This window comes from Bombus pascuorum, chromosome 1 (genome assembly GCF_905332965.1).
Source record: "Bombus pascuorum chromosome 1, iyBomPasc1.1, whole genome shotgun sequence".
Lineage (NCBI taxonomy): Eukaryota > Metazoa > Arthropoda > Insecta > Hymenoptera > Apidae > Bombus > Bombus pascuorum.
Window position 1 is genome coordinate 31,464,393 of NC_083488.1, and position 27,012 is coordinate 31,491,404.

At 36.2% G+C, this 27,012-nt stretch overlaps 1 protein-coding gene across 2 annotated transcripts in view; it reads left to right on the top strand.

Moving 5' to 3' along the window:
• Nucleotides 1–1,115: 1,115 nt before the first annotated feature.
• LOC132910276 (dual specificity calcium/calmodulin-dependent 3',5'-cyclic nucleotide phosphodiesterase 1-like) overlaps nucleotides 1,116–27,012 on the top strand; it is a 99,662-nt gene continuing 73,765 nt past the window's right edge. The window contains exon 1 of one of the 2 annotated variants that reach the window (XM_060965838.1): nucleotides 1,116–2,289. In XM_060965838.1, the coding sequence (XP_060821821.1) occupies nucleotides 2,106–2,289 (184 nt within the window). In that variant the 5' untranslated portion in view covers nucleotides 1,116–2,105. The remainder of the gene's footprint in view (nucleotides 2,290–27,012) is intronic. The other variant, XM_060965847.1, reaches the window with a different exon arrangement.

The window sequence follows — 27,012 nt, forward strand, 5'->3', positions numbered from 1 at the left end:
ATTTCCCAGAAATTTCGGACACGTACGTGACAAGAAAGATTACGAATCGGTGCAACGAACGAGTAGACTGACGACGAGGATTCTCTTAGGTCGTTTGCTCGCGGGGATCGTTAGCTTGTAATCGACACTGAGGTCAGCGTTCGCGGCATAAATTTTTGTGCTGGCGGAAACCTTATCGAGCCGCGTGCTGCTCGGAACGTTCACGAAGGTGTGAAAAAGAAGGAAAAAGAGTATAAGAAGGAAAGTTGGTCTGTTTGTCTGGTCGATAGAGCTACTGGTATATTTATGTTCCACGAGAGTCCGAAGATTTACTAGAAAAATGATGAAAACTGACATCGATGACCCTTGTAAGGATAACGTAGCACGTTGCTGGCTCGTTCGAAATGTTTTAGAATCCACAGGTCGATAAATTCAAGATCGACAACTTTGGAAACTAGTAGAAACTTCCTCGAGACCGAAATCATCGGTGGTTGAAAGAAATTGGAAGGAATTGATCGAAGGAGGACGTAAAGAAATTCTATCGAAAAGTGATGAGACGGAGAATCGCGTAACTAACGTTTATTAGTCGCTGTCTTAGAAAGAAACTTACGTAGTATCGGAATTAGAAGATACCGTGCATTCGCAGGCGTTCCATCAACGTGAAATTAATCGGATTACGAGTCGACGTAGTTAGTCGGAAAACGAGGAAAGAACGAATTACGACGATTGTTCAACGGACAATTGGACTACTTGTTTCGGTGTAATTCGAAGAATCTGGACGTAAAGGGACAGTGAACGGGACACGAGATGCGTTGAGAAAGTTACCACGGAGGGAAGAGAAGAATGCTCGTAATCCTTCGCTGGAAATCAGCACGGCCGAAAGCAATTCCAGAAGATAAACAAGTTCGCTTGGAAGCACCGGATGCAACGATTGTCATTGAAGTTGATCAAACCTCGGAATAGTTTAATGGCCACGATATCAGTTAAACGGGCGAAACTCCTCCCAACATCTCGTTGGAAATACACTGCGGTTTAAACTTTTTAATGGAAATAAACAATTTTTTGAGTAAAAACTCACTAAAATAAAAAAAAAAGAAAAACAATCATGTGATAAAAATTAATAAAAGCAATTAATAATCGAAGTTGTCAGATGGTTTTGAAGGCACGGGAAATCGACGTTAAAGAGGAAATCAAATCAAACGCTCGAAAGTATGTGAGAAATACCAAAGAAAATGACACGTGAAACGCGGTAATCCGAACTGGAATAGAAGCTGGCACGCAACAGTGTGCCTGAAGGAGTCTTCTCAAGTCTCTTCAGGGACGTTGAACAAATTACTCGGGCATACACTGGGAACGCTCGAGAGCAAGAGGAAAGCCATTATCAAACAATTGCTCTACAAAGGGGAACCTTCTCTATTTTCTTGTACAGAACCTTCCAACGTAAACGTGACGTTCGTGTTACGATCGAAATCCGCGAGATCTTATATACCGAACGATCAAATAATCCTTTCGATCCCAAACTTTGGAACTTTAAACGACAAGAAGAAAAAGGTAGTCGATTAAAGCTAGGCTGGTTCGCGCTAATTTCGACGATTAACCGCAATTACAGTTACATAGCTCGTGTTCTAGCGTTTTCAGACGGCGAGCGACGAGTGGAGGATTTCGTGAAACGAGTATATCTAGCGGCGCGACGTGTTTCATGGCCTGGAAGTAATCCGTGGAAGCTTTTCGAAGCTTCGAGCGCCAGCGGTATTGGTTCGTTAAAGAACCGAAAGAAGTTGGGGCGCAAAGGTAAACAGAGGGGAAAAGGGTAAAATCGAAGTTTCGTTGGAACGTTGGCGAGCAAGGGAAAAATCGTGTGTCACGGACGAGCTACTTTGTACTTTGTCGAGTGAACGGTGTGCAAGTGGAACCGGATGTAACGGGGGTGTCAGTCAACGGCAATGACGAGTATCGAATTCACGTTGTCAGGCTGTCGTGATAAAAACTTGACAACGATAGTAAAAGTCTGTTGGAGATTGTCGCGTGGCTAAGTAGACTGGCGGTTCGGGCATGGTGCGGAAGTAGGTTTTCTTTCTTCCGGCTTCTGCTAGAGAAGCGCAGTACAAGTGGTTCCGAAGAGGACGATGATGTCTAGACAAAGCAAAGATCCCGTGCAGAAGTGCCACTCGGACCCAGGTGCTGCAAGTACCGGCAGTACTCCTTGCAGCCCTGGTAAGCGAATTTCTCGCAGAGTAGTGCCAGGAATTCCAAGCTCTTCCAACACACGCAAATGTGTTCTCACCTTGGACGGCTATAGCTACGTGATTGGTAAGTACCGAACCACGATAAGACTCGACTTCTATCGTCCAGCCAGATAGAGCAAGGGCAGGTGGAGAACGAAAGAGGGAAAAGGCTTTGCTTATCTTTCGTTCTTGATGGCGTGGCGCGTACAAGGTATTATCGTCGTTATATTATACGACCCCGATGGAGCCAAATCTTCCATCTAGTCAGAATCTTCTTTTCTTTCCTTATTTTTTATCGGCGATATGATTACGGCAAGTCTTCTCGTATTTTTAGTGGTTCGATCGAACGAGTCACAAATCATCCGGGATTTTTTTTATTCGATAGCGTCCGGATGTTACGGCGAGTTTCCTTGGGGCGAAAGTCCACGTAAACTTGGACGACAGTTGTGGGTCAACGAGAACGGCTGTTTTCTTTATTGCTGTATTCCGTGCTATCACCGGCATTCCTCTGTCGCTGTACAGGCTCATTTGCAAAAATAATCAAAAGTTTATTACTCGGAAAGTACACGCAAGAGCGTCTCGTCCGAGAGTTTCGCTTGTACGAGTGTAATTATTCTTCTCTGGTACCCAGCACGCTCGGTGACTGGTGCAACGTCAACTTCGTGATTTCAACGACCTCGTAAATCGTGTGTTCTTGCTTATACGTAATCGTGCCGTGTCTCGTCTTTTGCCCTAATTAAGCGAAATACCCGTACACAGGCTCGAGGTTCAAAACTGGTAACCATGGTCGGAAGAAAAAAGGGAAAAACACCGGGTAAGCTTAATTAATTGAGAAACGCGCGAGTGGCTAAGCAGAGAAGCGCGAACACCTTTGAATTTCGCGAACCGTGTTTGTACGTGGATTTCTCGTTGAATCGAGTAACGAATACGGCCGGTTCATTATCATCGGCAAAGAAACTCTTTGTTAATCGAACGTTATTATGTGCATTTCAATATTATACATATTAAATTGAACTTCAGAGAGTACGAAAATTCGCAGATTTCGTTCGATCCTGTTTTTATCGGATAAATTATTATTTACTCGCGTTTGTGCAATATTTAGCTTTTCATTCTCACATTCTGTCAACTTTTGTGCTCTAGAGCCAATGGTTTTGCAAGGTATGTTTAATTTTGCGGCTCAAAAGAGTGATATCTTTTATGCGCGTTAATGAAGGTTGTCTATTTTTCGATAAATTTTTATGTCATTGTGTATCCAAACTCAGTTAATCGTGTCCTTTTATAGTTTACTTCTGATGCACATTCATATTGTTATTAATTTAAATATTTTTGTCTAAACACGAATACGTAATCTGTTGTAGTAATTATATATTTATATTTATTTGACCAGTGTGTTCCGGCCTGATTTCCTCATATTTTTATTATTTATCATATATTATCATATACATACATATATTTATTATAGATACTTATAAAAATAACAAATAACGCGTCTATATCATTAGCCTCATAAATATTATATTTTATATTTCGTGCGATAATAATGATCTAATAATCATAATTATCTTTACTTTTTCAATTTTATTTATTTTATTTGAAATAATTAAATTTAACACCTGTCGAATATTTTGTGAACAACTCGCAACCGAGTTTAAAGATTATTCGGTGTTTCTCCTTAAGTTCGAGAATATTTTCAAACTTTCTGTTCCGCTATTCGTAAATGGAATACGGCTGTTGATAAACACAAATACTCATACACATGGCAAACAGCACGTTTCGGCTTTTTCCCTCTTGCCTTCCATTACGTGACATACGACTTATAAGATAAAACAGTAATGTCACGTCAAAAATAAAAATATTAGGTTGCTCGGAAAGTGCCGTCGCCACATTTTGCTTCTATATTTTCAAAACGAAGTTTCCACAAATCACATACGGTTGAATCGTATATTTTCACATAAACAACATAAGCTACGAAAAAACGGTATATTATTTTGGGGAGAAATTATTTCGTCTTGAATATTAGCAAATTGTTCCCTCGCACGATACACTGCCGAGAATTATAAATATTATCGCACCGTGAAAAGCTGTATACCAAGTTCTTTTATAATATAGAATTGAAGAATACATTTCCTGACTGATAGATTGCTTCGATTTTTATACAATTTTTTGTCAGGAGAAACGTTCAACACTTTCAATCAGGCAGTAAATACACTAGGAAAAAGAATATTTGAAAAACAAAAATGAAAAATTCAGCAGCGATGGAATAAATGAACCGCCAAATAGCTGGAACAATGAATGCTCTAATCGTTGAATACAATAAATGTTACAATAACGAATATTACATGGAAGACTAATCAGTGGAAATTATTGTTGTCAAGTTGAGAGACAGATTTCCATCTCATCGTAAACATTCCTGCCGTCTATATGGTCGCCACAAACAGTACATTTTTCGGCATTGATGCCACCGTACCGCCACAGTTTAGATCGCCGATCGAATTCAGCCGAATACAGCGACACCCATTGTAACCGAATGACCCATTCTTCCTCGGTGTCAAAAGTTATCGAAGGCGAGTAGAAGGCAACCTCGTTTGTCGAGCTCTTAATTCACTTGGAGTTCATTTACATTGAACTTTGTGTTCGAAGCAAATCTATTTACGACGCGGAGCAATGTTGCTGCGATGGTAACAACGTCCTCTCGACTACGACGACCACGACCACGACGATGAACTGCACGTGCTCTTCGTTATAAAACAAGCAAGCAAAGTGGAGACGGGAAACTCGAGACAGAGAAGCAAGAAAGAATAGAAAAAAAATGCGAAAGAAAGGGAAGGAAGGGACATTTACATCGCGTGTTACGTAGCGCGCGAGAAATTACGGGGAAATATTTTTAACGAAAGAACTTGCAACGCGGCGCACGAAATTACGAAATGCCTGAAAGCAAGTGATTTTATCATTTTTACTGGCTTCAGCTTCTCCCTCTAACACCGTTGTTGTATTTTCTTTTCATCCGTCAACCGTTTGAAATTAACCCACGTTTACACACCGCATTCACTTCCCTCCGAGAAGAATCAAAGTCGTAAAGCCCGGCTCGCTTCTCTAATTGTTCAATTTTTTACCTGGTCTACCAAGTACAGAAGTTAGGAACTTTTCTACTTTACGATTGTTTCGATCGTGAATTATGAATTTATTTCTTCTCGCCGAATACCATACTGTAACCGTAAATATTACGTGGAATAATTTATGTTCAGGTTATAACATTCGACGATGTATTTATCGTTCGTTTTTATCTGCATTTGTATCGATATAATAACGAGAGTTATAACAAAAGAAGTAAAATAAGTACTGTATAACGTAAGAAACATATTGCGATTTACGTGTTTTGTCTGTCGTCCGTCTTAATATTTGTATCGTAAACGTCTATTTATGATTGCTGGAATTCAGCATTGCTCCACTCATCTAATTTCACGTATATATCCTAGGAACGTGTTTCTGCACAAATTATTCTAATATTGTGTTTTTAATTATTTCATACGAGCGAAATTTAGTATTTGTCCTATCATAATAAATAATACGATAAATAATAGGAAGAATTTCTAATAAAAATGGATATGATTGTACGATTTGTTCTAAATGACTAACAAGGTAATTTACTAAGACATTAGGAAGAATAGCACAAGTATAATACATGGGTGATGTACAAAATTATCAATAACATCGTTAATCATTTATACAAATCTATTTGTCTCGTCGACTTAATTTTCTAAAACAACTTTAGAAAAATGAATACTTCTAATAATTAATTAACGTATTAGTTTACGATTAACGTCTAATAATCAATTAGACGTAATAAACGTATAACATCTAATTTGTAAATTCCATATTGTTAATTTTTATTGCGTAGGATCCATCCAGATATTTTCAGAAATATTGTGTCAGATATAATCCATACATCTATCATTAATCGTCTGCTCTTTACGTAACAATGGGAAACTGCGTTCAGTCCTGTGACATTACTACTTTCGAGACAAGAGTGTTTCCAATAATCTTAGTTCCAGCGGCCGTGATAATGTCAGTACGTCCGAGATTTTTCTCAATATCATTTCTCTTTTGTTTTAGTGGAAAATTCCTTAGAATCCCCATGGATTTGGAGAATGTCATTGGACGTTTAAAAACTAGCACAGACTGCAAAATCGAGTATCCTTTGCCATTTATTTTCCGTTTTGCTCGTTTTTCTCGATTTTCTCGATTTTCGCAACGACTTTTGTTCCTTTCTTCGCTTCTTCTTTCCCGGAGAGACTTTTCTACCAGCGGAAATCCAAATAGAGTACTCTTCTCCTGGTCGAGAAAACAACACGCGAATTCGCCATATATCCGAATCCACCCCATTGTATTCAATCGTTGACGTAAATACAAGTATTTTCTCGTGATGAAAGTTTCGATGGAATAATTAATTTAATTATATAAATTATTATATTCGATATTCTTAGTATTGCATATAATATGCAACGTTATCTGAACATTAATTTTGAAAAGAGGATATTTCAAAGTGTCTCTTGAGATTACCTTTAAATTTTTCATTCTTTCGCACAATTGGAAATTCAAAGGAATTATAAAAAATCCAAACAGCGCAGCATTCTTAAGAGTTAACGCGTCTGCGATTCGTTACAGTCCGTTTATCCTCGAATAAGTGACAGCATCCGTCATTAGTCGAATGATTACGTTATTACGAATCGTTTCACGAATCGTTCTCGAGATATTCCTTTCTCGCAGTCGAGTTTGTAGGCGAATGGATTTTTACAAGTTGAGTCGCTGCAGCTTTTCTTCGAAAAAGCGAGCTTCGTCGTGCATTTTAGCTTCTGGCAATATTATCTCTTCCTTTGCACCGATACTATGCCCTGATATTGCACGTGAAAAGTTCGGTTAACGTTCTCTTACGAAAGGATCTAGAGTCGTGCGACGCGATGAGACAGCCTTGATATATGAATATAATTTCTCTGAGCATGGACGTGGTAGAGAAAAATATTCTTGCATCTTTGATGGATAACGAAAATTCATGTTACGCTAGGATTTATGTAGTTCCTTTTCAACCATACGTATGCTGGTGGGAACATTTCGTCAAACATCTATGTTTACCAGGATATAAAGTATCTTTTGCTATTACATGAACATATAAGTTATCGATCAAGATATATCAATGTATCAAACATCAAAATCGATCGTGAGAACTTTTTCTTACTTTTCTATCATTACACGATGACTTGTGAATTTTATCACGAAGAAATAATCGCGGATCTGTTTACGATTATCGTTGTTTTATCATTTGTTGTATGGTCCATGGTAAACATTTTTCCCTTGAATATATAACATTTCTGTAGCTGTTTGAAACTTCTTGCAACCAATTTTCAGAGACAGAATTTATAAATATTACACCGTTTTTGCTATCGAAGATAAAAGGGGCAGTATACGAGTACGTGGAATTTACTCAGTTGTTTATTAAGAGTTATATAAGCGCGTGTAATTATCACGCCATGTATCGTGTACTTGCTTCATTAGTAACCTCATTACAGTAAAAAGTCCATTTCACATATTCTTTTAGTCGTAGTGTGAGTGAGCTGTCGATGGCGTACTTCGAGTAAACTTCTTCTTAATCAAATAGAACAAATAAAAGAGGAGCACCGTGATCTGTGAAGAAATAAATGAAATTCATAGTTCTTTGCCTTCAGATCATGCGATATAACTATTTACCAGACGATTAATAAACTTATTAATATTTTTTACTTTGAGGCAATTCTCATTTAATTAATCACTATCTCTTGTTTATTGACGTATACAGTTAATTTAATTTTGTAGAACATAGAACAGACAAACTTAGTTATTATACGAGATACCGAGAACAAAAACGGGCCAATCTGAATATTTAACAAACTGAGCGAGTAATTCCTTGTCTAAAATGTTTGATTTACAAAAATTGGATGCCTCTATTTTTGTATAATTAATACAGCTCGTTGGTGAAAATTAATTGGTATAAATTAATGCTATGAATTTTTATTTAAAAAGATGTGCCTTCGTGTTCCCTCACGTACTTGCTTATTATCTTAGTTGCTAGTTTAGTCAATAAAATATTTCCCATTCATATGTATCCATAAAACGGAAATAAATTACTATTTATAATTTATTTAATAAGTTATAAGATTCTATAAAAAAATTAGCAGAAACGCAAAACATCTTCCATCTCTGGAATAAAATGAAAACGAGGGGAAAGTTTTAAGGAAATGCAAATTGTAATAAAAATTATTCAGATGCGTGCTGCTCCTTGGAAATTGAAATCGGAGTTTCCAAGTTCCCAAACTGTGGTATCTCTAATTGTTAAATTAAATTTGCACGCCTGGCCATTCCGGGTCACCAAGTTTCTGAAGTTTTAAAGGTGACACGATCTTCGATCGAATCAGGAGTTCCTCTAAATATATTCGTCAGCTACTTTCAAGTCTTATTATAGTCCTGTCATTATCCGTGTTTCGGCCGGCAGCCGAACATGAAAATTTTATTAATCGTCGTCATTAAATGATACACGTGTCTTTGAAGAGAGAAAGAAAAAGACAGTTGGTTTAAACACGTTCAAGAAGGACGCATGTATATGGTTGAGATAATAATTTCTCTACTGGAGGTTCCGCTTTGTCAAAAAACGATTACGTTGCCTATAGCCCTCTTAATTACGCCATCATATCGTTAAAGAAACCCCCGGGCAGTTTCACGTGTATCGTTCCGATCAACTCCTCGATCGAATTCCTTTTTAGCAATCACGTGATCGGGTTATGTTTCGAAGTAGAAATATTTTCTTCCTTTTATTAGCAAATAAGCTAAATGAAATCGATCATTCTGATCTATCATAATCTTTAATATATTTGCTCGATAGACTATGGTTTTTGTTCAGGAAGAATTTGAAGACGAAAAATGCATAGAACGCACATTTGAAAAAATATATAAAATAATCAAAGTATCGTATTCGTTAGAATCAGACTGTTGGTATTTATGCATTTATGACAAAGGTAAAAATGTGCAGGAATCTAAGTAGGTGAATACAACAGTATGGCGAAAGTAAAGTACGTGTTAGTATGTTTAGAAAATAGTATATGTTGAGGTTATTAGATGTGTGAACAAAGGAATACGTGGATAAATTGTAAGGTAAAAAATATATTTTAATACAGAAGTGTAAATACAAGAAGGAATATGATTTAAGCTGGTCCAGATCCGCACGCTAGCAGTGTGCTACCTAGCTACCCTATGACTGAAAGCCCTGAAGCCATCGTCGCCTGTCTGCTGTTTATGGTTTGCCTTCGTCCCAGTCTTTTGTCTATACGCTGTCAATGGTATCAGTGTTTGAGAAAAGTAAAAAGACCAGATGTAGGGTTTTCTTAGAAGTGGTGACCATTTTAACAGTACATGCTTTTATATTCTTCAAGTTTCGATGTTTCATCTTCTTGTGAAAAAGATAAATTTGAATAAATATCGACAATCTAATAATTAATTTCTAATATTGATCAAGTCCTGCCATTGTTAGCTTATAAACTTTGTACGAGTCAAGCCTTTCGTTAGAAATGTTATTGGATAAATTAGATATTTGAAATACGACCGAGCTGAACATGATATAGCAGAATTTTTTTTTTATTTGCGTTTTTTTATTTTATTTTATTTGCATATTTTTATTTCTTTATTTTACAATCAATTCCCATTAGAGAATTTTAAGTAAATTTATCTGACGTGGTACTATGACATGATTAATAAGTGTTTATAATATGTTTGATTCTATTTGAATCTAGTGCAAGGTCTAAGGTGTAATGTCTTTTTAGCCTGCAGATCTATTCCGACGTGTCGAGTAGTTGAGTCATTAGAGGGTTTTGGTGGTTGTTAATTCTTGTGTTGTGTCTATTGCTGAATTTTGATATTTCTTCTTTGACTGTGGGTATCTTGAGGTGGTGATGTATCGTTTCGTTGGTGACGTACCAAGGTGCATCTATTAGGGATCTTAAGGTTTTCGATTGGAATCGTTGGAGAATTTCTATGTTGGAATTATTTGCTGTTCCCCATAGTGTATAGTAGAATAGATTGAATCTTGAGTTTTTAAAAGCACGCACCATCGTTTTTACGATTTTCAAACGTGTCATATATTCCTAAGTGGCTTTAACTTGGCGGATTTGAAACAAGACTGCGTGAATTGTTATAGATAGTCAAATTGCTATACGAAGAGATGCAATTAATTAAGATGGTTCAACAGTGAGAAGTCTTAATAGAAGTAAGCAAAGTTTGGTAGTCTGAACTTTATTGCGAAATTAGATTATTCACGTTGGAAGGAAGTGGGCTCGCTATAGATATGATCTTGTATCGTTCCATTATTTCTATTCTGTTCTCTAATTTTCGTAATTAATGCTCTCATTTACTTTCACGTGTAACATCGAATTTTCTTCTGCTATGAGAAATCACGAATGAAATTATGAAACGAATAAAGTTATTGGAATACTTGCTACAGAGACATGCAAGAAAGTAATAATAACATCTTGCGATATTAATAAAATAATTACTTAATAATTAATACAATATTAGTTCAATTGTGTAGGAGGAATCTGAGAAAGAGACCAATGACGAATATTTTACGTGTATGCAAAGTAGCTTAAAAATATGAACAAATTTCAATACTTAAGAAAATATTGTTACAAATGATGGAAGAATTCCACGGAGAACAAACACGTGCGTCATAACATCGAGAGTAACGTCACGATGTCTATGAACAATATCATAATTACAATGAACCAATCGCACATTCCAACATACCTGTAAATCGTATCTCTTCGTAAAGCGTTTTATTGGATTTCGAAATTTTCAATTGCGTCGCTTTCGCGTCTCTGTGATTTGCGTCTCTAGAAACGTAATATACTAAATGTAATACACTGCCGTGTAAAAGCATTCTGCGCAACATAAAGGAAGATATAAATGAGAAATATTTCACGTAATACGTAGAATGCTGCGAGGACGCGATATATATTTTTAGAAGAAAAAGGTTCTTCATCAAGAACGGTCACGATTATACCATCAAATTGCCTGTATCCATGACAATGGAACGCCATGATTTTTCTTACGTCGGCCAGTCACTTTACAACGTCCACGTAGAAATTGACCATCTCGAAATTGAGTCGCCACCATTAGTTCCTTAACCCTCCTGGTCGTTTGTTCCCTCTCCTTTGGACCTACAAGGATGTCGATTGGCTCCCAAAAACTTATACCAGTTCCCTCTTCTCTTCTTCCTCTAGGTCGAGTTCTATAAAAAACGAAGTAGCCCTGGGTGACCCGACAGTTTCGCTTTCACAAGTAACAGATTATGTCTTCAAGGAGAAGATCCTCAGGAGAGAGGCGACGTCCCTGATTTGAAAGAGATCTGGCCCCATTTCGAGCGCCGTTCCCAGCGGGGACGCGAATCCGAAAAAGTCTAGTCAGCACGAAGAAACCTGTCGAATTTCATGTAGATGTTTTGATTATTCCGATTGTTTGGCTTAAGCCGTACTTACTGTTGTACTCCTATACGATCGCCTTGGAGTATCGTGCGCATAACTTCACCTGTTATACTAAATCGCATAACGATTATACACGACGATAATAGCAACAAACAACGTTGATTACAAGTAACAATAATAGACGATGGTTTCTAAGAATCTATCAATCGTCAACCATTTGCATATATCGATCAAATTCATACATCGTGACCACATCGACGCCCGGATACTTACCTATGATCGGCAGTATATGTTTCTACTTATAGTGTAGGATATACTTTAGCGTCTTGATGGGTGACGCTTCAAGGACAGCGCGATCAATTCACCAAGCAACGAGTATAGACTGATCGGATTAAATTAAAGGCTGGCCTGTTATTCGTGGACAGTTGTCTTGACCCCGGACGTTATCGTCGGATTCAATTTAGAGAGTTGATGCAGTCAAGTGAAACTATGCGCACACAGAGGTTAAGGCTATTAGTCCTCGGGGCAGCGTGCACATCGTTATATTCTAGTTTTGATGCTGGCATGGATGCTGTTTCGATGTTAATCGATTTTCGTCGTTCGAAAGTTACATCGATCTAGCAAGTGTAAGTGTAACGTCGATTTAATTATATGTTCGAACTGATTCTCTATTGAATGGACGGTTCATTACTGATATTTTGTTGTTGTATAAGGGGGCTGGAGTTGTAAATGTTCAGCTCGTTAATTTTGATTCATCACTATGAGGCGTCGAACGAATCGAAGCCAGGGGGAGGAGTTGAGAAAGTTTTAATCAACTTTTCAGATGAACACACGAGAAAGTTTCTACGAAGCGGATTAATCGAGTAGTGTTGCTATAACGCGACGAGATAACTATTAGGCTGTAACGTGTGAACGATTGAGAATCATAACGATGTACGTTAGCTACCAATTTCCACAAGGCAGCGTGTTCTACTTTTATGATTATAAAAATTTCATTGTATTTTTGTCAAGTTATGAATATGTATCGGGTCAAAGTTATGGCTTGATTAATACTCAGATACACATTCTGAAATTTTTTAATTATACCACTGTGCTTTTTTAGTCCGTCGCACACGTACGACGACCACAGTGAAACAATACGATAAATTTTCGTTGACTTTCAGAGATTTATGCCACTTAAGCATCGTAACGTGAAATAATCGATGAAGGGAATAACCTGATACAATCGAAGATACAAGCCTTTCGAAAGTAGACGACAAATAAATGATAAATGTTCTGTTCCGTCAAAATGTGATATAGTTTTTGCTTTTTTCGACGCTTAAACAATTTACGATTTCACGCTTCAAGGGTAGCAATCAATTAACCGCGCGTAGAAATTAGATACGAGACCGAATTAGAAATTCCATCTATTCACGATGGAAGCGCGGGCAACATCTCGCGCACGACCATATGACTGTGTCACCGTTTCATTTCCTGGCTACGCGATGAACGCAATATTGCCGAACGCCTGCCCCAAAAAGCGTTATCTGCGGTGACGATTCTAATAATCGAGCATCGATTCGCGATTGCCCGTATATTGTCGCTCGATTGTCCCCGAGATTCCATTTAACGCCAAGTTTGCCATCTATTATTACTACATTTAAATTTCGATAGCTCTACGTGGAAAGCAAGGAATTTTTAATAGCGAGTATTAAAACTTTATTCACTACTTTTATTATTTCCTTGCCTCAACTAGGAAATTAAAATATGAATTTATTCATCTCAGAATATCTTTATTTATGGATCGTCGGTGTTTTAATACGTGGACTTATCTTTATTGAAAATGAATTATATCATATTCGTGTCATATTTATGAAAAACACAACAAAATTGCTACAAAATATATTTGAGACTCTTCCTGCCAAATACGTATAATAAATCATTATTGTATTATCTTATCAATTTCTATCATATTTCTCGAGAAAAAGACAGCTACGAATTTCAGTCTGTGAGTTTTTGCTGCCGCATGTAAATTACAGTTACACTTCTCTTTATTACGATGCGGAGTAAAATAAGAGCAGCCACTAACAACGAAACTTCGCGGCGAAATACCAACGAGAAAACGTTCTGCAGATATTGCTTGGTTAAGAAGAAAAAGACACGGAATTGCAGCGGCGTGCAATTCCTAAAGTCACGACTGCATCGTAACTTACAGTCACGTTAGATATAGTGCCTATTCGATAGTAGCTCGCGTAGATTAAATCGTAAAATCGGTATCGCACGTTAACGAGCTATTCGTCAGGGAAGACATCGAATTCCACGTAGAATTTGATACACGTGGGTATTGTATTTGACAATGCTGTTTTTCGCTCCTTTTTTAAACGTTACGATGTTCTATGGTTGGTAGCATGCAATTGCACTGTGTACCTGTGTACAATGCCTTTTGCAATAAAAGTTATTCTATTGAATGTGACTGCGTGTAGTTTAAAAATTTATTTGAAATTTTGGAAACTCTCATGAATAAATTGTGGACGTGTATTTATGGAAAAGAGAGTAGAAGTGTAAAGATACGCGCGGTATGCTAAAATATGTTAAGTTTCGTGAAAAATTGGTCGAAGATTCTGATACTTTCAGAGTCGTCCAGAAAAATTTATTTTAAAGTGGGTAATAAAAATAAATATTCAATATCCTTCGATATGCTATTGGATACGATATCGAAGAGCTACAAATTTCAAAAACTGTATATATAATCAGTTTGCGCGGCTTATACGAACATATCTTCTGAGCTGAAATTTTTATCGATCGCGCCCTGATTAAATTTTTGGAATATTATTCGATACATAACGATAATTGCAATTAGCAAACCTATCGATGAAATGAAAATCTATTATTCATTCTTATTAATCCCTTCATTAGCCTAATATTCCTCTTTCAATTCAAACGATCGATAGAAAATTAGATTTCGCTATAGAATATTGGATGATATAATTATAGCAATGAAATCTCCTTTTACCGTATAAAACACGATAACATTGCTATTTTACAATTCCGCTAATTCGATCACTTTGTGTTATTTATATTCATTGGATGAATATTCTCGTTAAAAGTGGTTAGAAGGTTAGAATCGTTAGCAAAAATTAGAAACGATAGTACAGAAATGTGGCTGTAGGTCGTAAGGGTAATGTTAATTCTGTAAGCGTAAAGTCCATTAATTAGAGTGTAATTTTATTGAAACGTAGCCAACGTTAAAAAAAAAAAGATGCATTATGGCAATTTCGTTCGTTAGTTCGTTAAATCATTCTATTATGCCGTAATTGTACTGATAACTTCATCCTGCAATTTTCGTTCATCGAATCGTTTGCACTCTTATGCATCCAGTCCTACGCAGGCTAATTTTCTAACCGGAATGTAGTACGATCAGTATACGTTTCCATAATATTGACTCTTCAATTAAATCGCAAGATAATTACTGTTTTTTCGGTAATAATAAATAGAAGTATGTCTTCGATCAATTTATTAGAATTGTCACTTTTGACAGATTCCCTGGAATTTTCGAAACAAATAATTTATAGCAGACGCGTACAAAATATTTAAAATTGCAATCGGAGGGAGGAATCTATAATTAGCAACAATCCTTTCTCGAATCTTCCTCTAATTTCTACGTTGCGTAATAATGTTTTCGCGTATTCAATTCAGTTTAATTTCCTTTAATTCTTCGGCGAATCGAAACTCGTTATTGGACCGCGTGGAAGGTAAAATTACCAGGAACTTGATTCCTGAGATTGCCGCTGGTTCGGCTGACTCTGAAGAAGTTTAAGATGTCAAGTATTTTTCAACGATGTTTCTCGAAAATGCTTGGACATTTACTAATCTTTCGTTAACTTCTAAACGAGAAATTGGTGGGTTAGAAAATTTGACATTTATAAAAATAGCTTAATTTTCTGATAGATAAACTAAAATATTTGCTTGCTAATTGTTTAGAATTTTGTTAGCTATCTATCAGTTGTATTAATATACAATTGGTATTGAAATATTCTTTCAATTTAGCTTGATCCTTTTCAGATTCATTTACATCCTGGCCTAGATTCTAGAAATATACGAGACATGTACCAAAAGTTACAATTCCCTCGGCATAACGAGTTTAATTTACTTCAAACAAATTATTCGTCGAAAGCTTCGGCGAACGCTCAACAAATATTTTTTAAACTCCAATTTCGCTTTATGCTCTCATACACGCTAGAGGTTATAAAGTAAATCAACAGATTTAGTTTACCGTTTCCAATGGTAAACTTTCAGTTTTACCAGTTCCATTCGGGTTCGCCATTTTCAATGAATCCTATTGATCTGTATATTCGTTCTACTCTCTATAGAATGCAAACCAAATATATACTTATCGCCACACAAAGTGTATGCAAGCTTCCACTAATTTTTTAACAAAGCCAAGATAAACAAGCAGCTGGGAAGTACACGTTAGATGATATATTGTAGGTATAAACGATCGTATGAAAATCACGCGGTTAACGTTCCTGTAAACTAATTAAAGGATGGTAGGGTCTGTGAATTTCGAGTTCCCAACTGTACAGGGTGCTTAAAAAAACTTAAAAAAACTTGTCAAATTTCCATAGCATGTGATACTCATCGAAACGCGCAAAAGAGCGTTATAACGTGAAATACTCATTTGTCAAATATTTTATTCGAGAAATGCTCGTGGCCGATTTAGACCCACGTTCGTTAAGATCCTCTTGCCACGACCCAACTTTTTGAAACATCCGGTATATCGCGACGTTTCGTGTTCCATTTCTCGTGGCTCGAAGTGTGGATTGAGGTGTCGACAGAAGCCGGTGAAAAAGTCGAGCGAACGAGAGGAAGACGGAAGGAGAAAAGAAGGAAACCTATAGAATGGAGGAAGTTGCAGAAAAGGGCAGTCGTGTAATCTTTCCCGGCGCAACGTATTTCGTGTATATACATACAGTGGAAAACGCCTTCCGACGTTCTTGCTGCAAAGAAAAGAATGGTATTCGCATTACAATACATTTTAACCCGCGTAGAATCGCGTTTCCTGCCGCGAAAGATTACCAAATTTCTTTCCACCGTAGTCCGATGTTTTTCCTTGCTGTTTAATGTTTCACATAACAAACGTGTTTTAACAGCTTGCATTGAACCGCGCAAGAGAAGTCACAATGGAGAACGCTGAAGCTTCGACGAGTTTCCGATCGCATGAGAAATAAGGTTTAGTAGTTTGTTTCGCCCTTTTCTCGCGTGCTACTCGATCATCCAAGCATTTTCGATGCACCCTGTTCTAATTTGTTGCGCTGTTTAGGGAATTTACATTGAAATATCGCTGTAATTTCAAGTTCTTATTATTCACGCTTGCATAGACTCGACCAAAAAATAGATGGGAAATTTATGCTAGTGAAAATTACGAGAACGTTAATACGAAATAGTTTTCATGAAACACGTTGGTTTCAACGATGATGCAATGACGATATGGTTGAATAATTAATAAATACTTTCCGTGGATGTGCTCCGATGCGTATACATGTTGCATATACAAAGCAATGAAGCATAATGTGGGAACGTAATCTGGTATGAGTAATTCCTCTGTTAATTACTTGAAAATAGAGCGTATAACTTTGTCACATTTCAAATCAAATTACAAATCCGTGCGATTCTTACTAATTACGGAATTGTGCATTGGAAAAATATAAGTTTCGTGCTAGATTATACACGCCAAACTCTCGTGTTTAATTTAATAATTTGCAATTCACCAATCATATTGTACGTCCATATTCGGGCATTTCGTGATTAATCTCATCAGGATAGAATCTTTTTTAAGCCGCGAGACAAATTTCTTTGCGGCAGTTGATGCTAATGAGAAAATATATTTTCTAATGCGAAAAAGACATAATGCAGTAAAATGTCCAGGAAAAATTACGAATCGATCGTTCTCCATCATGTTCCAATAATTTCTAACGTTACGAATTATACATATAAAATATAATATACATTCTATAACAGGTGTGGACAATAGCTGTAGTTTCTTTTTATATCAATAACAGTATCCATGTTAATTCGGAAAAATTGAGTAATCGCGAAAAAAAATGGATAAAACGGAGATTTAAAAATCGTGTCTGAGCGAAATGAATCGTTACGATATTTGATTATTTTTATTTTCTAGATATTCTTTTATTTAATATCCTGTGTAGAATTGGATGTTTGCCCAGATGATCCGAAAAACAATTTAGGTAGGCCGGATTTATTTCATGCGGGATGTTTCACGTGCAGTATGTTGCACGTTTTTAGTAATATAGGTACGTTTAAACAAACTTTACTTCTCGTTTCGCTCTTTTGACAATACTAGAAATTAATCAACGCAGTAAAAATGTGTTTTAATTTGAATTTAACATTTTCTAAAAACGTTAAACGCGTATATTTTGGTTACCCATTGAGCGTTCATTGCACGTACATCGGATAGTTTTACAGAATTTCAATAAAGTTTTAATACAAAGTCTACATTATTTCGCTATTATACTTAATTCACGCTAGAAAGACCAAACGCAACGAATCGGTAAAAACGATTAGTTTCGCTGACAATTATAATTCACAAGTTTTTTACTTCGCATAAACTTTTCACTCCGAACATAATATTTCTTAAGATAAATGCTATAAAAATTACGCAATATAAACGTATACGTAACAAGTATTCAACGACAAATTAATGGAGTTGGAAAGTATTAGGTGTAAAGTAGATTGAAGAACAATTATTTGAATTTCATTCTGTAACTAGTATATATTTATATAAACTTGTTTAGTGGCTGACAGGCACAACAGACATTGATTGATAAGAGAAAAAGAGAGTTGATTGGAAAAGTAGAGATTGCACGAACGAAGATTGACTGATTGGCAAGATAGAGTGCTGATTAAATACTGACCATCGAGTCTGTCGTTTGGTAGGTTTATTATGTAGATGGAGATGTCTTGTTTTTAAGTATTGTTCTAATTGATGACGCTCCGGAGATGCTAATTAGCCACACCCTTTGTAAAGATAAACAGAAACTGTCAATTAGCGCTAGATCACTGGAAGGCTACCTTTAAATCTTTATAATTAAATTTTCGTTTACTTGCAAGATCTGCAAGATAATAACGTATAATTATCCACGATTCCCATTTTTCTGATTGAAAAAATTAACAATTCTTACAAATAGACTACCTGTTATGTGATTATAATACAGTACTAAATAAAATAAAATAAAACAGTTACGTGATATAATCTTATACCGAAATGAGATGATACAAGAAAAATGGGATAAAATTTATTTTTCTTAGAATAATATATATAATAATAATAATAATAATATGTTATATACGATATGCTTAGTTGCAATATTATACTGATATCTTGTTAACGCTATACTGAAAAACTACACGTTCCAATTATAATTTCGCTCCTTAGAAGCAGCTAAAACAAGAACGAGTAGAGAGTGATCGCTCTGTTATTTTAAAGTTATTCAACAACGTTAAAAGAATAACACTGCATTTGTCAATTAAACGTTGTGTGACGATAAAACGATCTCTAAATTTCTAAAAAGATCGTCAGCCGCTTTATCCTCTCGAAAATTGTGAAAAATATCCAGCAAATCAATGATGGATAGGAGAATCGCATCCAGATTTGTTTCGTCTAGACTGAAAATAACTTACAAGTAGTTCGGTCCGATGGCGACCGATCGTTTGACCCCGATTCGAATCAGGCTGGATTCTGTTCTCGAAGAGGAGCATCGTCCGCGTGAATCTATCCTCGGTTCGATGCCTCTTTATTATTACAGAAATAACGCGACTGCCAATTTAGCTGTGTCCATTGTGGTTAGACGATGTTTGCCCACCCATTTCCGCGCTTTTCTCGTTAATTGGATAATATTGAATAATGCAAGACCTCGAAGTAGAAAGCTTACGCCATTTCGCCTCTTCGTTTGTTGCTGATCTGTGATGCGTTCAAGAAATCACGAGTATCTCTGACATCGATATTTGTCAATTTCTAGAGTTTTCTCCTGTCGTTCTTTTCGTGGAAGCAATTTACAGCTTTACGAGAAAGTTATTTTGCGATACAAAGGTACGTTATTGGTTAAAGAGAAATTGTACGCGCGTTACTTTTTTATTTTATACTGTCGAATTACAATTTTTCAGAAACGAATAAACGAGATTACTTAACGAAGAGGGAAATTCAGTTCCCCGTTTCTTCTGCTTTTGGAATTAATCTACATCTCTGCAACAACTTGTACGTTATTCAGCACGAGATGTCGGTATTTAGAAATACGTATTAGTATAAATAATATCTGTGTTTTCTTATCTATGACTCGTTTGAGAAATTTTACATTATACGATTAAGATTCTCTCACTTAGATATAACAACACGAATGATGTCGAACTGTGATTAACCTATTACGCGATAAGACCCCGCGTACTTTTGCTCTGATAATATTCGCGTGGAAAACTTAATATTTGCACGTCTCTGACCTACGATACGTTTAGGAAATTATCTGTATTTTTAATATTAGCAAATTACAATTGGAAATTTAAAAAAGAAGATTTATGAGAGTTTCCTTTACGAGATTCGTATTTCTTCCCCTCGAATGTTTACGTCTCTATCTCGCTCTCGTTTCAACGAACAAAGCGACTTTCTGAAACAGACAAGATCTTTAACGTAAGAAGAGTTCGCGCATATCAATAGCATCCTTTCATATTTTCCTTAATATTAAGTAAATTAGATAAATTAGAAGAATATTAAATAGAATTTTTAAATTTAAATATTTTTCGCGTATTTAAAATACCTGCACCGGTATTACGATTAAAAATTTCAATCGATGCATTCTTCCTTGTGAGAAGCGCACGATTACAAATATCTCTGTCATCCAAACAAGAACAATATGTGTAATGATGTATGGAAGGTTCAAATCAGAGGACAGTCCCAGAAAAGACACAAAACAGATGGTACATTGCGCAGGAGGATTGTAACGCGAGAGATGCCAGTTGTACGACCGATCGCGATGTGAACAATGCAAGGCACGTAGAATCCTCTTTCAAATTTAGTCGTCGGTCGTCAACATGTTCGTTTTGCCGGGCAATCAGAGTTCGGAACTTCCGTGGCCGGTTTAAACAACCAACGGGGTCTCTTTCACAGCGGCTTCGCGCCGAATAACGTGCATTCTTCCTTCGCGTTCAGAAGACTGCGAAATTCGGCTCGTTTGTCTTCGACGACGCCTGGCATGTTAAAGAAAGGAAGCGGATGTAACGGTGGTTGAAAGCGCTGCTTTCAACGAGATCGATCGAAACATCGTCTGGGTGTTCGTGGAAATTTGGAACGATGAAATTCGCCACGGTTTTGCGTTATGAGCGAAACGAAATAAGCTTACGAAGAACACAGAAACGAAAATGATACGTATATTTCTGTTGTATATGTCTTTGCAGATTAATTTTATTTCCAATTTATTGTAAGTCGTATCGTATAAGGATACCTTCTTTCAGTCACAGAGCGTTACAAAAATCGTAAAATCGAAAAATAGAAATTAGAGTATACGGAAATGTTTAACCTGTAGATCGATTCATTTCTTAACCAGAAAATTCTATAGTCGCAAAATCGAAAGTTCGTAGAAAGAAATTCATTTTAATCGAATATCGAATATACACGAAAAGCACGATATACTCCTGTGCTTCAAGCTGCGCGATTCGGTGCATTTTCTTCATTACAAATTCGTAAAGACGTTTACATGGACTGAGGATAATTTGCAAATGATTGAGAAACGTTATCTCGCAATCACGCTAAGAATCTCAAAGCGTTCACAAACGTCAGAGGGATAACTCGATCTAAGTACACCAACACGATCGCTCTCTCCGATCATTTCTCTCCTTGCACGGTTGCGAGCTTCGTGAGTTTGCTGTAGCTTTCTTCGCGAATCGCAAACAGTATAGAACTAGTTTCCCGATATTATCGTACGTCAAAAGAAGTATGTGAATAGCGTGCGCTGCCTTTCGTAAGAATATTTCGCTTACGATTTCTCCCGAGAAATTACAATACGAGGAAGCTTCGACGAAAGTCCTTTGAAGCTTACCGAATTTCCCGCGAATGCTATTTTGTGTTTCCTTCGGAGAAAAATTCGCCTGTTTTTAGAGAAGAACAAAAATTCGCTTTGTTCTAGCGATTGCAGCTTCTTAGAAAAATAGAGTTACGCTGGACCAAAGTATACATCGAGATCCGAATCGTGTGAAATACAATGATTAAGCAAAATGGAAATAAAAATTATAACAGACGTTTTAACTGAAATGAGAGATACTTGTAACAGCTAATAACGGTATCCCCGTGGATGCGAGCGCATTTGAATTTCAACGACTTTTCCTATCTTGATCTCAGGATTTCGCTATTTGATCAGGCAAAGTAATTTCGTATTCGATGACGACAGCCTTTTGTTAATCGGAGAAAAAGGGAGAGGGGAGGGGATAAGCTCGACACGCAGGCCGAAATTAGTTTCCAATGGAACGCTTTTCCTCGTTCGAATATGAAATGGCCAAGAAATACGAAGATCCGCGAGAATATATTCGGTTAACATGTAGAAATTGGATGAAACTAACTTCCTTTTATCGGATCCCGAGAGAATTACCTTCTACTTGCCTTTTACTTGCCCTCACCTCGCGGGAATGCTTCGAGAGAAAAAGAAACGTCGCGTTCATCAACGCGAAACAGTCCTTCGAACTGCCACGTTACTTCTAATTACCTTCTCGTGGTTACTTTCAACCTTTCCATGACTTTGGCCGTTGTTCGTGTCTACTTTACGTAACAATCATTAGTCAAGAGCCGGCTGAATTTCCACTCGCTTTGGATATTCAGCATTTTAATATTAGTTTGTCATGAGAAGATTTTAAGATTAATTACACTTCTACATTTATAATCTGATTTTATTATTCATTATACAAATTTGATTACTGTTTTGATATTTGATTATATTTGATTAGAAATTTGATAAATCGTCCGTGCACGAACGAAGTTCTCTAAACGTCAATTAACAAATTTTAACGCTTTACATATATCAGCATTTGGGAAAGTTGTTTTCTCCAAGCTCGAATTTTATGAATTAATACCAGCCATTAAATTTTATCTCGTCGCCATCACAAAATCTCAAGCTTGTAATATAATTTTGTAATATAACGTAAACTTTTCGTAACTCATTAAGCTGAGACTTACGTGTGTAATTATTTCAAAAGCGATCATATACAACCCCATTGTAAAAGCTTCTGTCACGTCCAAGACCTTACCGGCTCCAAAGACGATATTGATAAAATTGTTGTTAAACGTGTTGATCTGAATAGCATTTTCATGCAAATGAGTACTGAGAAATTCGGGGAAACTTCCGCGATTCTCTTTCAAACGACGGTACGGCTTATAATACGCACCGTAGGTGATCATCCGTGGCGCAACGAATTGAATTTAGGCTTGCGATGAATGCTCATATCCCGCAATTCATCGGCATTGGTCGATTCGAATAAAAGCCGATGTAGAAAATTATGCTTGCAGGATCGCCGGTACGAAATCATTGGTCTACCATTGAAATGCGTTCGAAACGGGCTCTATTCAGAGATAGCATCGATAGTTCAAACCCGATGCATAATTCATGCTACGAAAACAACGCCGTGAACCACACACGTTCGACAAAAGTCGACACCCTTCGTGTTTTCTTTGTCACTTTCGTTTTCATCCTTGACAGAGTGACACGTCTTTCAAACGTTCGCGAATTCTTTCCCAGCACGAAAAGAGGATATTTCCGTTCCATACGGATGTTGTCCTCGAAAAATGTATATTATCGATACTTTTAGTTATTACCTTGGAAAGTTACGTTTTATGTTCTATGTTACGTTGCGATAATCGACGCTAAGACTATAAACGGAGTGTCTTCGCTATAAATGGCAATACTGTTCGAGAGAGAATTGTATTTTTTAAATTATTCACGATATTTCAAGGTACAATGAAAATTTCAACATAACAGTAGTTATGCAGACTGTTAAATCTGCGTAATAACTAAACCAACATTATTCGTTTCGTTCGAAACATTTTGGACTTTTCACCGATTTTCAAAAAGTTTATATACCGTCGAATTTATCAGGTTGTTCCCTTTCTCAACTATCTCGCGTTAAAATATTGCATCGAGTATCCATCCATTCGAGATCATATTTTTTCTGCGTGATAGAATTTTGATTCTCAGTTATCGTATAATTTCGATACATCCGAGTATGAACGGTACACAAGCAAAACTTTTCAACTTTATAGTACATACAAGAACGAAGGGCGAACAAATGGTACGAGATTATTGGCAAATATAAGGATTAATTAATCGTTACTACAGATATGATACTATACCGATAGAACACCTACGCAAGTTTCAAAATAGTCTCCTAATCCTATGTAAGTACAATGGATATCTCGACTCGCTGTTCATTTGTCATTGTTGATGTCACCTTGTTAATTTCACCGACGAATTGGCGTGCCTCTTGTTAATCTTTTACTTAAGCATATTTCAAACAAGGATTAGTCGAAGTTACATCTGGAAACTCATCGCCAGCGAAACAGAGAAGCAACGATGAGATCGTTCGAGGTTCCAAACTTGGAACCAAGTGTTCGCAAGTCCGGAAACTTTCCCGCTTCTTCCTCGGGTGGCCATTATTTGTTGCGTTCTTCTCCGCGCTCGCCGGTGACCTGTTATTGTTTCGTTGCGCCAGCACACGGCTAGAACTGCTATGTTTTCCGGCCACAAACACGATCCACGGCAGAGTTTTACGGGGTATTTAATTACGCGTCGACGTAATTAAGTTATTGATTAATTTCGCCAGGCGTTCTTATCAACAGAGTGAGAGAGAGAGAAAGAGAGAAAGAGAGAGTAAATCGAGCCGTGGATAAATGCGCCTTGAGAACGCAACCGGAGTTACTTAATCGCCTAGTGGCGGGCAAATTTCCGAGCACGACTCGTTACGAATGAAGTCAATTTTTCATTTACTATGAAAACTACGCCGCGTACATCTTTTTATAGCGAAATATTTTGTCCTAATTACGATAACCAACGCCTGGGATAAATAGAGTTAATAGATATTAAGAGGAATAGAATTTAAGACAAATGAAAAAATTGGTGAGAGATAACAGTCTTTATATTGGTAATCATTCAATTTAATGGTAATTGATTTGATTTTAGTATCAAATATAGGGATAGTTATTATAGTGGTTAAGGTTGATTTAACCGATTAATAGGTAGAGATATTAGAAATGAGAATCTCTCTTCCCTGTACTCTCCTGTATATAACAAAAAAAAAAAATAAAATAAAATAAAAGACGAGACCTATACGTAATACGTATATCGTATATGTTCCTTTCCTGTATATCTTCAAATATATAAATGTAAATAATTCTTCGTTTAGTATTTTACTTCATATAGTATTTTTTGTTTATAGTTATGAATAGACTGCGGCTATTTATTATAGGAAATTAGGATGTGTATAATATTCAAAAATATATAAAACATCCAAAACGTAAGTACTCGTAAAATTTAGTAGGTGAAACCAATCTCTGTGTAGTTAATTTTTTTTATTATAGATATTCATAGACATATGAATTTGCATAAACGTTCGTAGTCTAAATATAAGGTAACTCTGTATCCTTCGAATATTTCTTTGTATCGCCTAGAATGATGCCAGAGATACAAAATATTTCGATACCGAAAGATACTTGATTTATTATAGGAAATTAGGATGTGTATAATATTCAAAAATATATAAAACATCCAAACCGTAAGTACTCGTAAGATTTAGTAGGTGAAACCAATCTCTGTGTAGTTAATTTTTTTTATTATAGATATTCATAGACATATGAATTTGCATAAACGTTCGCAGTCTAAATATAAGGTAACTCTGTATCCTTCGAATATTTCTTTGTATCGCCTAGAATGATGCCAGAGATACAAAATATTTCGGTACCAAAATATACTTGATTTATTATAGGAAATTAGGATGTGTATAATATTCAAAAATATATAAAACATCCAAAACGTAAGTACTCGTAAAATTTAGTAGGTAGAACCAATCTCTGTGTAGTTAATTTTGTTTTATTATAGATATTCATAGACATATGAATTTGCATAAACGTTCGCAGTCTAAATATAAGGTAACTCTGTATCCTTCGAATATTTCTTTGTATCGCCTAGAATGATGCCAGAGATACAAAATATTTCGATACCAAAAGATACTTGATTTATTATAGGAAATTAGGATGTGTATAATATTCAAAAATATATAAAACATCCAAAACGTAAGTACTCGTAAGATTTAGTAGGTAAAACCAATCTCTATGTAGTTAATTTTGTTTTATTATAGATATTCATAGACATATGAATTTGTATAAACGTTCGCAGTCTAAATATAAGGTAACTCTGTATCCTTCGAATATTTCTTTGTATCGCCTAGAATGATGCCAGAGATACAAAATATTTCGATACCGAAAGATACTTGAAATATCGAGCTATCGACTCTGAATATTCATTTTTCCATCGTTCGATGCGACACGAGATGTATTTCTTTGTGCCTTTCTCATGCAGGCAACACGTTCCTATGGAGGACGAGCTGTGAACGGCTACGTAAGGTTTTTGATCGCACAGCTCTGAATTCGTACGAACGTCACACGCAACGTTTTCAATTCGACTTAACATGTTCCAGAGAGAAATTGAAAGCTCGAGGAATATTCGTCCACTCAGAATTTTTCGTGTTATCCGATAGACCCAAGCTGGTTCTTTGGCAAACGTTTAGAGCAGTTGCTATCATTTCGTCGATTTTAGCGCCGTCTGAAAAACATTCGCGAAATGATCGTTGATAAAATACAGCTATGCGTACTTGTAATACTTATCCGACAAAGTGGAAAGGCAAAATAATGGTTAACAAAAAACTAGTGAGGGATAAATACAAAATTAGAAAAATGAATATAAAATAAAATGACAAAATGCTCCCATCTCTTGCAAATAGCTAACGTAAAAATCGATTAGGAATAAAGTATATCGCCGTAGTGTAACAGAGTTTGTCATGTTGCTAATCGTAAAACGATTATTACATAAAAGTTAAATTGTCACGAGAAAATAAAACAATTATTAAGAAAATTCGTTATGGTAATGTACGTTACCGTCGCAAAATATAAATATCCATTTGAACATTTAACCTGTGAAATTACTTACATAACTATAGTATGTAATATTGCAGTATTTTTACTACAATTAATTTATTTACAATAAATGGATTAAACAGATGTTGGTTAA